The sequence below is a fragment of the Dromiciops gliroides genome, chromosome 2, assembly GCF_019393635.1.
Source record: "Dromiciops gliroides isolate mDroGli1 chromosome 2, mDroGli1.pri, whole genome shotgun sequence".
In the NCBI taxonomy this organism is placed as follows: domain Eukaryota; kingdom Metazoa; phylum Chordata; class Mammalia; order Microbiotheria; family Microbiotheriidae; genus Dromiciops; species Dromiciops gliroides.
The window spans coordinates 110,988,428-111,002,580 of NC_057862.1; the positions used below are offsets into that span (position 1 = coordinate 110,988,428).

Consider the following 14,153-nt stretch of genomic DNA (forward strand, 5'->3'; position numbering starts at 1 on the left):
ACTGTATCCCATTGTCTCCTCCCTAGAGAGGGTAAATAGCTTTAAAATACCAAAATGTACTCTGCATCCCCATCCCTCTAGTCCCATCATTCTCCTAATCCCCCAGACTCATAGCTGGGGAACGTTCTGTCTGTTCTCCTTGATTTCTCCTCTCTCACCCCCAGTCTGTTGCCAAAGCCTATTAATTCTGCCTTCAGAACATCTCTCTTGTATATGCCCCCTTCCCTCCTTTGACACGGACACCAATCTTGGGCAGGGGCCCATCATCTCATCCCTAGACTATTGAAATTAGCATAACAGGGCAGCTAGGTGGCACAGTGGATAGAGCACTGGCCCTAGACTGAGGAGGACCTGAGTTCAAATCTGGTCTCAGACATTTAACACTTACTAGATGTGTGACCCTGGGCAAGTCACTTAACCCCAATTGCCCAGACCAAAAAAAAAAAGAAAGAAAGAAAGAAAAGAAAAAAGAAAAGAAAGAAATTAGCATAACATAGCCTTGAAGTTCCCAAACCATGTGCTAAAATGCCCTGTAACAGCACAGAATAGTTTAAATTTTTGAGAAAAGCAGTGATACTCAACATCTGTCAGATACCATACCACCACTAGCTCAAGGTACTTCAGTTTCAGTATTAGATCATGCTATATTCCTTTTGAATGTATGGGGCAAGGGGGCAGCTAGGTGGCACAGTAGATAGAGTACCAGCCCTGGATTCAGGAGTACCTGAGTTCAAATCTGGCCTCAGATAATTGACACTTACTAGCTGTATGACCCTAGGCAAGTCACTTAACCCCAATTGCCTTAAAAAAAATTTTGAATATATGGGGCAGCTAGGTGGCACAGTGGATAAAGCACCAGCCCTGGATTCGGGAGGACTTGAATTCAAATATGGCCTCAGATACTTAACACTTACTAGCTGTGTAACCGTGGGCAAGTCATTTAACCCTCATTGCCCCACCCAAAAAAAAAATCCTTTTGAATGTATGTATATGTAACTATACATTATACATGTGTGTATATGTACATTCATATACACATAGGCATTCACCTCCATCCCTTTGTGTGTGTGTGTGTGTGTGTCTATTTTCACAACACCCATTGTGATAGCATATAAAACTGGAAACAAAATGGAGGAACATTGATTGGAGAATGGCTGAGTAAATTGTGAATGTAATAGAATATTGTGATATGAGAAATTTAGAAAACATGGCAAACCATATATGAAGTACTACAGAGTGAAGGAAGAAGAAAGAGAACAATATGCCCAATGAACACAACAGCACTTATGAAGCACTATGTGCCAGACACTTAGCTAACACTTAGAACAGCTCAGTGGTGGAGCGGATGAAGCATTCAACTTGGAAGTCAGGAAGACCTGAATTCTGTTCCTGACTTAGACACACATTTAGGTGTGTGACTGACCAAGTCACTTAACCTCTTTCACTCTCAGTTTCTTCATCTGTAAAGTGGGGATACCCCTACTTCTGTTGTGAGGATATGAGATAACATGTAAAGAAAGCTCTTTGCTAACCTTAATGAGCTATATAAATGCTAGCCATTGTTGTCCTCCTCATCGTCATTAGCTAAGCATTGGGAGTACAAATGCAAAAATCAATACAGTCCCTGCTATCAAGTTGCACACTAATAATGGGGAGATAATACTTTTACTGGCTGTTGTAGTCCTGAAGGGATATTTTGCTTTGGGGAGTACCTCTGGAGGGATGGTGAATGAGACTTAATAGGAGTTGATTGCTACACCCTTTCTGGGAAAGTAGCAGTGGAGGTCTGATTTGTTTGAGGATGGGGGATGGCTTGCAAGGTCCAGTGTTCTAGAAGTTACAACAGCAGGCAAATGGATATCAAGAAAATGGCCAAAGGTGAAATAATCTCTGATGAATTGTCCTCTCAGTAGAATGGTAGGAAACACCCTGGGCAAGTCACTTAACCCCCATTGCCCCGAAAAAAAAAAAAAAAAGAGTAAAAAAATAAATAAATAAAAGGGGGCAGCTAGCTGGCACAGTGGATAAAGCAACAGCCCTGGATTCAGGAGTACCTCAGTTCAAATCCAGCCTCAGACACTTGACACTTACTAGCTGTGTGAGCCTGGGCAAGTCACTTAACCTGCATTGCCCTGCAAAAAAAAAAAAAAGAAGAATGGTGGGAAATAAGAATGTATGTAATACAGCATATACCATCAGGAGAGTTGCTGTATTGTGGATTTTATTTAATTCTTTGTTAAAAGAGAGTTCATACAGTATCAACAACATTGTATGTGGATCAACTGTGATAGCCTTGACTCTTCTCAGCAATACAGTGGTCCAAGATGGTTCCAAAAGACTCATGATGGAAAATGCTCTCCAAATCCAGAAAAAAGAACTGTGGGGGGCAGCTAGGTAGCACAGTGGATAAAGCACTGGCCCTGGATTCAGGAGGACCTGAGTTCAAATCGGGCCTCCAACACTTGACACTTAACTAGTTGGGTGACCCTGGGCAAGTCATTTAACCCTCATTGCCCTGCAAAAACAAAAACAAAAACAAGCCTATAGAATCTAGATGCAGATTGAATCATACTATTTCTATTTTTTTTTGTTTTTGTTTTTTGAGGTTTTTCCTTTTTGTTCTGATTCTTCTTTCACAGCATGACTAATGCAGAAATATGTTTAATATGATTGTGTATATATAACGTGTATCAGATTGCTTGCTGTATTGGGGATGGGAAAGGGAGGGAGAAAAATTTGAAACCAGAAATCTTATAAAAACAAATGAAAACTATCTCTATATGTAACTGGAAAATAATAAAATACTTTTATGAAAAAAAAATTTTAAATAAATAAATAAAAATAGTTCATTTGTAATTATAATGACCAGGGTTGACCTTGAATGGAAAAAAAGATGAGACAAAAAAAAAAGGAAGAAAAAAAAGAAAAAAGATGAGAAAATGCAATTCCCGGGTCAGCTAGGTGGCGCAGTGGATAGAGCACTGGCCTTGGAGTCAGGAGTACCTGAGTTCAAATCTGACCTCAGACACTTAACACTTACTAGCTGTGTGACCCTGGGCAAGTCATTTAATCCCAATTGCCTCACTTTAAAAAAAAAAATGCAATTCCCTTCCTTCTTTGCATAGACAGAGAACTTTGAATGTGGAACACTACATATACTATCAGACTGAGATGATGTGTTGGTTAGTTTTGCTTGAATTACTCTTTTTTCTTTTTTTAATCTTTGTTACAAGAGAAGGTCTGATGGTTAAGGAAGAAAAAAGGAAAATATTCAGAAATAAAGACAATATTTTTTAAATTATTTTTTAAAAATAAAGACTAAAAGGTTAGAAAGGAAAAATAAAGGGTTTAGTGGGGGAATTAGGGAGACATGATTTTTGTAAAATTGGCAACAGAATGTAAAATTTTTTTAAGGATTTGATTAGTATGCAGGAAATAAACTAAGAGCAAGAAACCTACAGCGTTCACAAAATTGTTGGGTTACACAGTTGGAGAATCTTAGCCTTAATCTAACAAGAATGTTAGGAAAAATTCATTGAGCTAACAAACCACCTCTGGCACCTGGCCTAGCATCCTGTCTTGACCTCATCACATTTTGCCTCTGGAGGAGCTCATGGGGAGGTTACAGCATTTCTACAGCAGGCTTCAACCCAGTATTGCTCTTTTCAGCCTCAAAGCTAAGGCCTCCTAGTGTCTTTCCTATAGCCCCTGGCTGCTGTAAGTCTTACATATTAGCATGGCCCCTTCTACTTCTCCAGAATAGTCATTTTATCTTCCCCTCAGCATCAACCCCACACAGGTAACTACCCACCACCAATTCACACAGGGGGCTGTATCCACAGAGTGATCAGAAAGCATTACCTGACTCAAGCTAACCAGGGAAATCACTCTCAACCTCCTCATGGCCCTGTGTGCTACTTCTGTGTTCCTTCCTACCCCCATCTCTTAAGTTTGTTCCGGTGGGTGGCCATGAAAGGGGCTTTGCATCTGTGGCTCTATTGCAGACAGAAGCATGGTAGTTCTGGGACATGGAAGAATGGCATCTCCTTGTCATTATCCTACCTGAATTCTCTCAGTGAGGTAGGAAGAGGGCATGGAGGTGAATGCCCAGGCTGCTTGTAATCTGACTTCTGCTGTTGCCTGTTCCCCCTACAGGTTTTAGAGGTGGTGCGGGCCAACTATGACACCCTCACCCTGAAGCTGCAGGACGGACTGGATCAGTATGAGCGCTACTCAGAGCAGCACAAAGAAGCAGCCTTCTTCAAAGAGTTGGTAAGCAACCCTTACTCACCCCCTATAGCAAGAATAGTGATAATAATAATAACAAATTAATAACATTTATATAGTTCTCACTACATGCCAGACACTGCGCTAAGCACCCTACAATTTTTATTTCATTTGGGCCTCACAATAACCCTGGGAGGTAGGAGCTGTTATTACTTCCATTTTACAGATGAGGAAACTGAAGTGCACAGAGCTCTCTGCTGAGCTCTGTGAGGAAACCTAGGGACATTGCCGGGGTATCCACTACTCCTTCCTTGCTCTCACTCTTCCTGCTTTGGTCTTGTTTCTTATCAATGTCTCTTCCTGAAGAGCCAGGGCTAGCAAGGCCTCATTCTAGCCTTTTCTGGCTGAGTAGATGGTTAACCAGCCAGATAGAGGCTCTCCCCTCTTCTCCCTGATTGATTTCTCAGAACCAGAGTCATCGGAATTGACACCCAGTGAATCCCAGCTCACTCTATTGTGGCTTAACTGTAGCCATTTGCAGAAAGAAAGAAAGAATCTGAGAGGAGTGTGATGGGTTGTTCACCTTTTTTGTTTCATGGGCCTCTTTGGCAGTCTAGTGAATCCCTTCTCAGAATCCTACAGTGTCCCAAAAGCCTTACTGTGGTTTTCAGGTATTAAAGCTTAATACTGCACTAAGACTTTTGAGCTAGGATTGTATTTTTAATGCATTAAATAAAATACATATGATCATGAAGGAAACCAATTATATTGAAATACATAATATTTTTAAAACAAGTTAATGAACTCCAGATTAAGGATCCCTAGTTTAGACTATAAGTATCCCAGAATTACCAGGACTCTGCCTCAGAACACAGGGGTGGCTGGGGATTAGGGGGTCCTTAGGTCCACCTCCCACAGGGTCTTTTCACTCGGGCACCCCTCTCCTGAGGTCCTCCTTCCCCCGTGATACCTGACACCACCCCCCAACCTCTACTTTGTGGGGGAAAGGACAGTTGAGTAGCAACTGTTCATCTGTGCCAGGGGAAGATGGCCTAGCTTCCAGGGAATGTCACCCTTTCACCTGTCATGACTGTGCCCAGGAAGAACTGGGCACATCATCCACTCTCACTCAGCAAAATGTTTCCCAGGCAAAAGAATTCCTAGTTACAGCTCTGGGTCTGAATTTGCCATCGTGAAAGCAGTAAACTCAAGAAAACAGATCATAGCATAGTGTTAAAGGGAAAGTCACTGCAGCTCATAAGACCATAGAATCATAGATTTACAGGAGAATGGACATCAAAGACCTTCTTATACAGTGCCTTCATTTTACATAGGAGTGAAGGCTTAGAGGCTTGACCAAGTGTAATGACAGAATCAGGATTTGAACCCAGATCCTCTGACTCCAAATCCAGTGTTCTTTTCATTTTACCATACTGTCTCAGGACCTTTGGGTCCTGAGAGTCACAACCTCAAGCCTTAAACTTTTAGGCCCAAACCCTGAGTACAGAAAGGTTAAAAAAGAAAATTTTCTCCAAGAGTGTTAGAAAGAGGCTCTGGAGGTGGGAAGGGGTTTTGCATACCTCTTTTCAGCCCTAGAGATGCCAGCAATAAGGCTGCCCTGCTCTTCTTATTCTGACACTTAATTGTGCGCAGTCTTCCCTAGTCCTCACTTCTTATCTAATCATTTTTTAAAGTCTGTAGTGGCACTTCCTGCCCCCCTCTCCAGAACTCCCCCTGTTGAACTCTGAGATAGCTCGACTTCTAAGGCCCCCACATTTAGCCACCGAGAGTCAGTGGGCCCTTTTTCATCATTCTGCTCCATGCTGTCAGTCAGAGCATCCTCTGACAGATAGTGGAGGCTCTGCACTGACTTAACTAGATTGTGAAACTCCTTTCTTCCTCTCTTCTCACAGCTGTTCTCGGGAGAAGCTCATTTTCACCATAGCCCTTCCACCCCATAATTACATTAGACTTCTCTATACCTTGTGTTGGGCTGAGACTAGCACCTTTCAAATGCCCTCTTTCTTCTCTCTCTTTTTTTTTAAATTAAATTGTATTTTATTTTCAAAGAAAGATCACTTGTCTCTCTCTCCCACTTCCCCCTCACCCTCCTCTTACAAACCTGTGTAGTCAAGCAAAACAAAATTTCTTATTGGCCCTATATAAAAAAAATGTTTCATTTTATGCTCTGAGTCCATTACTTCTGTCAAGATGGGCAGCATGTTTCATCATGAAGCCTCAAGCATTATGGTTGATCATTGTGTTGATCAGAGTTGTCAAGTTTTCTTTTCTTTTTTATTTTATTTTTATCAGTCAAAATCTTTTTTCTGGCCCTCTCCCACCCCACCCCCACCAATGAGAACACAAGAAAACAAAACATTTGTACAATCAATCAGAGTAACTTTCCACATGGACCGTGTCCTGAAAACTATTTGTCTCATTCTGCACTCTGAGTCCTTTGCCTCTCTATCAGGAGGTGGACAGCATGTTTCATTATTAGTCTTCTGGAATCCTATTTGGTCATTACACTGATGAGAATTCAGCACAATGGTATTCCATCACATTCATATACCATAACTTATTCAACCATTCCTCAGTTTATGGACACTGTTTGCCATCTCAAAAAGATCTATAACTATTTTGGTACATCCTTAGCATTTGCTTTGCCTAGGACTGATCCCTTTCTTAATCTACCCTCCCTCTAATTCTTCTTTCTACCCTTTTCCCTCCTGTTTCCTATTGAGTACAGTGTATTTTTGTGCTCAACTCTGTGTATGTATGTGTATACTTCCTTCCTTTGATCAGTTAAGATGAGAGTGAGGTCAGGTGTTAACCACTGCCTACCCCCTCTTCTTTGTTTGTATAGATGACCACTTGTTCAGTCTCATTATATATGAGATGATTTTTCCCAAATCCTTGTGTATTCCTTTCTTTCTATTCTTAAGATCATCAAGGCATAACAAAACCTCTCTAATTAGACTCCCTCTGTGACACCTGATGATGATGGGGTTCAGAGGAGATAAATGTATCATCTCCCTATATTTGAATGTAAGCAGTTCATCCTTGTTTGGTCTTTTATCATTGTTAATTCATGTTTACCTTTTTATGCTTTTCTTCACTTCTGTGTTTGTACTTCAGTTTCTCCTCAGTTCTGATCTTTTTATCAGGATTGCTTTGAAGTTCTCTTTCATTAAAGGTTCATTTTCCCCCTGTAGCATTATATGTAATTTTGCTGGGTAAGTTATTCTTGGCTCTAAACCCATTTCCTTTGCCTTCTGGAATATCATAATCCAAGTTCTTTTCTCCTTTATGATGATGGCTGCTGAATCATGGTTGATCCTTACTGTGGCACCTCAGTATTTGAATTCTTTCTCTCTGCTTACAATATTTTTATTTGACTTGGAAGCTCTGTGGTTTGACTATGATGTTCCTGGAAGAGTTTTCATTTTGGGGTTTCTTTCAGGAGGTGACCCGTAGATTCTGTTCACTTTGCCCTGTGACCTAAGAGATCTGGGCAGTTTTCTTTTATGACTGTTTGAAATATGATGTCTAGACTCTTTTTTTGGTGATAGTGTTAGGTATTCCAATGATTTTTTTGGCCCCGGGGCGGGGGGAGGGGGTGAGGCAATGAGGGTTAAGTGACTTGCCCAGGGTCACACAGCTAGTAAGTGTCAAGTGTCTGAGGCTGGATTTGAACTCAGGTCTTCCCAAATCCAGGGCCGGTACTTTATCCACTGCGCCACCTAGCTGCGCCTATTCCAACGATTCTTACATTTTTTTCTCCTCAATCTGTTTTCCAGGTAAGTTGTGCTGCTAAGGTGCCTTAATTTTCTTCTATTTTTTCAGCCTTTGGATTTTTTTTTTAATATTTCTTGTTGCCTTATGGTGTCATTGGCTTCTACTTCATCAGTTCAAATTTCCATGGAGCTTGTTGCTTGGGCACAGTTTTGTACCTCTTGTGCCAAGCTGTTAATTTCCTTTATAGTTATATGTTCCATAGTTCTCATTTATTTTCCAATTTTTTTCCTCAAGCACTCTCATTCTACTTATAAAACATTTTTTAACTCTTTAACTCTTGCTTCATTTTTTCCAGGAATTCTAGTTGAGTTTATGCCCAAGTTGCGTTTTTCTCTACAGCAGTGCTTATAGATGTTTTGGAGATATACTCTTTTGCATTTATGTCTTGAGCATTCTTGCCACCACAATAGCCCATTATGGTAGGAGTTCTTTTTACGTTCACCCATTCTTCCAGCCTACTAACTAACTTTGAACTCAGTATTAAATCTAGCTCTGTATACTTCTGTAAGAAAAGTCTGGTTTGGCCTATTGATGCTTTTTGGGGGTATTGAGTGTTGTGTTATTTTGGCATTTCAGGGACATGCAGGGGGATAAATGGTCTCTGATCAGGGCAAAGTCTGATTGCTGCCCTCCTGGTCTGACCTCTGGAGTCAGTTGGAAAATGCTGTTGACTCAAAGTGGCAGAATTCTGTGTTCCTCTTTAGTCTGAGATTCCCACTATAGTTATTCCTCTGCAGGCTAGGCTAGACTTTGTGAGACCCTGCTTTGGTCCTGAGGTCTAAGCCACACCACCTCTACCACTGCTGTTGTTGCTGCTGCTGCTGGCTTCTGAACTTTTTCCTTTCTCAGTACAGAGCCTCCCTACCAGAAACAATACCGCCCTGCATAGGTCCCCTTCTTCCTGGGCTCAGGATACGTGACCCAGTCTGGCTGGTGGGCAACAAAGCTGCCAATTGGCATCAGTCCCCATTGCAGTGTCATAGCTTGTCCCTGGAGACCATGCTCCCTTGCAGACCTCCCTGTATTGCTTCCTATGGTGAGCTGGGCTGTACTCAGTATTCACTGTGCCCTTTTCTGGATTTCTCCATCAAGATTTAGTCTGTTGCATATTCTAGATCAGTTAGGAGAAGTTTGTGGATTGTATTGCTTCCTATCACACCACCATATTGGCTCTATCTCTCCCTTTCTCTAGAACAGAATTTTCCTCAGCTAAAAGTTCCCATTTATTTTTCCTCACCCTAGCTTTCTCCTCTGCATTTTCTGAGCCCTTGGTGAAGATATTGATTTGTGCCTGGCCTAAAAACAGGAGTGCTGACCCCTTGTGAGGTTGTGCTCCTTGTACTTTGTCACCCAAGTGGCTTGGAAACTACCCCTTCTGCAATTGAAGCTAGAGGGAGAATTGGAAGAGCCATCTTTTTTCCAGACCACCTGGATGCCAGTGGAGCTTGGACGTGGGGTCAGGCGGGATGATAATGTAATTTGGTGGGAAGGAGGGCGGGAGGGACTCCAGGAAGAGGAAGGCTGCCAGGGTCGGGTGTGTGTGTTAGGGGTGAGGGCTGGGCTGTGAAGAGGGAAGAGCTGGTAGAACTGTGTCAGATGCTTTTAAAAATCCTACCCCTTCTTCCAGAGCCATTTTCCCTACCATCAAATGGGGAATGAAGGTAGATTGTTCCAAGTTTGGAGCTAATGAGCTTGAGCGGCCTGCTGTTTGCCTTTCCCTGACTCCCAGCCTGACAACTTCATTAAGGACTCCCTCAACCAAGCAGGAATCAAAGGCAAACTCGCTGGGATGTGGTACCCTTTCCCACTGAGGAATTGGGGCTAAGTTTGCCTAGGTCTTATCAGTGATTCCTTCTCCCTGTGGGAGCTGGAGCCCTCATGGACTCTGTCCCAGATTAAGGAGGATATACCTTATGCCACTTGAGATTTCTGCCCTTTTTCTCTCTGAATATCACTCCTTCAAGTCTGCCTGTCTATAGAGTTAGAGTAAAAGGCATACCTCTTCCCAGGTCATTCCCTTCCCACCTACCCCATTTAGCCCCAACATAGACACACTTGTCTTGTTTCCATGATAGGGAGGATGCTGGCCCCAATAGCTTCTTCTGTAGTTTTCCTTTTTCCCCCCTTGGGATTCAACGATTTCTCCTTTGATGAAGACACATTCTAACCTAACCTTCCTCAGTCCTTCTTCCCTTCTCTCCAAGTCCTCTTTCTCCATCCCAGAACTCATTTGTTTAATGGAATCAAAAGGGAAGTAAAGCTTAAGAACCAAGGCTGGAAAGAGTAAACCCCTCATCATTTTATTCTCTTATTAATTGGAACTGGATCCAACTTTACTTTCCCTATCAGATCCCAGCTGTTCTCCCAGCATGGCAGGAAAGGAAGGTGGAGAAGGCCCAGCATCTTCTTTCTCTATCTGTGTTTGTTCCCTCAACAGTCTGGGTTCCCAATGCTGCTCCATAGGCATGGAATTCTCCCTCCCTTTTCTTTCCTTTCACCATTTTCAATTTCATAGGATTTAGGGCTGAAAAGGAACCTTACAAATCATCATCTAGTCAGCGCCCCTCATTTTATGGATGAGTATGCTTAGGCCTACGGAAGTTAAGTAACTTGCCACAGGTCACACATGTAGTAACACATTAAGAATTTGAATTCAGGGGCGGCTAGGTGGCGCAGTGGATAGAGCACCGGCCTGGAGTCAGGAGGACCTGAGTTCAAATCTGGACTCAGATGTTTAACACTTACTAGCTGTGTGACCCCTGAGCAAGTCACTTAACCCCAATTGCCTCACTAAAAAAAAATAATAATAATAATTTGAATTCAGTTTCTTTGGCTCCAAATCCTATGCGCTTCCTATCATACTATGTTGTTGTTTGATTTTTTCCCTCCAGAGAGCAGTATTGCCAGTTAATAAGGAAAACTTTCATGAAAGCTGTGAAAACTTGGGGCTGCTGCTGAGGTCACACCCCACCACCATCCCCTCATTCTCCACCCCCCTAACCTCACTTCCCTGTAACTGTCGTTCTCTCGATTCTTGTTCTTCCTTTCCAGGTCCGGTCTATCAGCACCAATGTTCGGAGGAACCTTGCATTCCATACGCTGAGCCAAGAAGTTCTGCTGAAGGAATTCTCCACCATCTCTTGAAACTGTGTTGAGGAAGCCACTCATTGATTGTCCTTTCCCTCTGGAAAACCCCTAAGCTGAGCTGTTTCCCTGAGGGTTCATGGTTGAAAGAAAGAGACCACCCCTTCTGCGACTGAAGCTAGAGGGAGAATTGGAAGACCCATCTTTTTTCCAGACCACCTAAATGCCAGTGGAGCTTGGACATGGGGTCAGGCAGGGTGATAATGTACTTTGGTGGGAGGGAGGGAGGGACTCCAGGAAGTGGAATGCTGCCAGGGTTGGGGTCCCAAATATGAAGGGATGGTGTGGCTGAAATTTGGTGCTGAGGTACACTGGCTGGTGGAGACCAGGGGGCTCTATGACAGCATGGAGGGCACACAGTTGAGGAACTGACTTCCTCATTGTGGATCAGGGAGGTGAAGGACCTTGTTTCCTCCTTTCCTGAGGTGAGTTCCCCCAGCCTAAGGATTTGGCAGTACCATTTCCCCATCCTGGGGATTGTCCTTGGTGGAAGGAAGTGGGGCCTGCAGTCTGTCCTCTGAATTCTTAGGATATGCCATGATTTGGGGGCTGGAATCCCCCCCCATCCCACCAGCCAGGTTGTTGCCCAGCAGACATAAGGTCACTACTTAGTTTATTTTTTTTTTAATTTGTTTTAAAACTATGTGTCTTTAGGTTGTGGATGTGAAATAAACATTGAGAGGTTTTTCTGAATGCCTCAGGTGCCTCTTTTCCTCTCCTTTTCTCTGCTCCAGCAGTCGCCTCACCTGGACCCCCTCCCCAAGCAATGCCTTATGCCACCCATGTGTTTGACACGTGCTCCCCTCCCCCCACTGACCGTCTGTTGTTTACATCCAGCTTGGTGAGAAAATTCCTCTGGGGAGGGATCTGTTTCCTGCTGCTGATGTGACAGCAGGAGAGAGAGAGAGAGAGAGAGAGAGAGACCCAGACCCTACACGGAAAAGGGGTGTTTACAAGGGGATAACACTTGAGTCCTTCAACAGCCTAAGGACTCTTTGGACAATAACTCCTTCAACAGCAGATGTAAATCCCACTCTTGGGGAAATTTTAGCAAGCCTTAATATGAACTACCCAGGCTCCCTTCCTCCTTGGCTCTAGGCCAGGAGTATTTTGGGTATGGGGTGGGCAAGAAGATGGAAATCCCCTGGTCCCCTAGAGAAATTTAACCAATACTTGAAATGTCACCAAACCTATTCCCTATCTGAATATCCTAACTGAATGTCCTCCCCTTTCTAAATCTTTTAGAACCGGAAGGTGGAGGTATAAGTGAGGTTCTTACTTTTGTGACCCCTGGTTAAGATCTGCCATCCTACTTCTGAACAAACATGGCCACGTGATATAACTTAAACTGGATCCCTTCATATGTGATTGCTCTCTTATCTGGGAAAGAAGAAAAGAAGAGGAGATGCTTGTATTTACTTTCTTCCTCCCAGTGTAGTGGGAGGAGATCCAGGGGGGAGAAAATGGCAATGAGGGACCAACATTCTATTTCTGACAGAGCCTACCCTTGCTACTTCGACCCTTAGTTATGGTTTGGAAGGCTCGGATTATTTTGTTCCTTATCATATTTTTACACAATCCCCATCCCCACCCCTGGATCCCCAGGGTTCTAGAATAACTTGAGTCTCCCCATTCCAGAGACTGAGAGGCTGGGAGATGGGGCCTATTATGTAGGGGTTGGCTTCTCTTAGATTTATTCCTTTTGTCCTGCCCTGCCTAGCCTATTTATATGCCCAGGAACAGTGACCCCCACCTCCAAAGTGGGGTTGACACAATCACCACAGTGTTGTCCTTGCTCAGGCAACTGCGGCACTGCTGCTTGGTTGGTATGGAGAATATCAGCCCTTTTGGGGAAATAAGCCCCTTGGATGCTCAAGTTAGTATGGGACCAAAGGGAATGGGGGCCTCTGGTGCTAAGGCTAAGTGAATCTGCTAGTGACTCCTCCCGTAGCTAGGAAAGGCTCTTGGGCACAGAGAAGAGGGCCTCACTGTTTCCAAGAATGATCATCAGATGCTGCAGGAACAGGCTGAAGTCAATGGGAAAGTCTGCAGATAAATACTAAAACTCTTTTTTCTGGTTGACCTCTTTGGTTCTTAATCTCTAACCCTTACTTCCCAGGTTTCATTTCCCATGGATGCCCTCCCCCAGATATGTCTCTGCCTCTACAGCCCTTGCTTTAAGGCCTGCTCAGGACTCCTACCTTTTCTTCAAGAACAGCTTTTCTCTCCCCTCTACCAGTATGTGATTTGGGGAAAAGTCTGACAGCCCTGAGGACTGGCTCAAACTAGGGATCAGGTCAGCAACAGGCTTAAACAGAGTTACTGTCCTGAGGTGGAAGCAGTTTGGACTTACAAGTCCCTTATATCTAATAATCCTCATCAATAACTCAGTCTTCTTAAGTCTCCATTTATATTTAAGGGCACAGGTACTTCTCCTGTCTCTGGCACCACCCTTTGTCTGGAATGGGAGAAGGGGAGCAGGGAGAGAAGAAAAAGAATAATGGATGCTCTGGTCTGGAAGTCAGACCCATTAGCTGCCAAAGGGCTAGCTGACTGCACCAACTGGGGTGATGTCAGGTTTGGGCTCCCATGGTGGCTGAGCCTGAGCCACCACTTGCCCCTCCTTCCTACTTGCAGTCCCTTTCCTGGCCTTCTCTCCCTTCCCCCCCCCCAATCCTACAAAGCTAATTGAATCAAGTGGACAGAAATTGAATCCAATAAAAAAATCAAATGGACCCCATGTCTTAACAGTAAAGAACTCCTATGTCTTAGTTCTTCCCCTGGGGAGGTGCCCCTAAATAGGCAGAGTGAGTCTGGGCCTGGTGAGCATTGTCCCTTTGTCCAAGCCAGGAAACCCCGGAGATGGACTGGTCTCCTGTACCACTTAAGGGGGTGGAAGTCAGGGAATCTGGTACTCTCCAAGGGAGATCCAGCAAAAACTCAGATATTGGAAGAGTTTAAGCAGAGACTGGGGAAACTTAGGT

General features: G+C 43.6%; 1 protein-coding gene across 4 annotated transcripts in view; it reads left to right on the plus strand.

The window, feature by feature from the left end:
- The window catches only part of ARMH3 (armadillo like helical domain containing 3), a 219,233-nt gene extending 207,383 nt beyond the window's left edge, over positions 1 to 11,850 (plus strand). For all 4 annotated transcript variants that reach the window (XM_043987615.1, XM_043987614.1, XM_043987616.1 and 1 more), the window contains 2 exons: positions 4,156 to 4,272; positions 11,077 to 11,850. In XM_043987615.1, coding sequence (XP_043843550.1) covers positions 4,156 to 4,272; positions 11,077 to 11,169 — 210 coding nt within the window. In that variant the 3' untranslated portion in view covers positions 11,170 to 11,850. The remainder of the gene's footprint in view (positions 1 to 4,155; positions 4,273 to 11,076) is intronic.
- Positions 11,851 to 14,153: the final 2,303 nt, after the last annotated feature.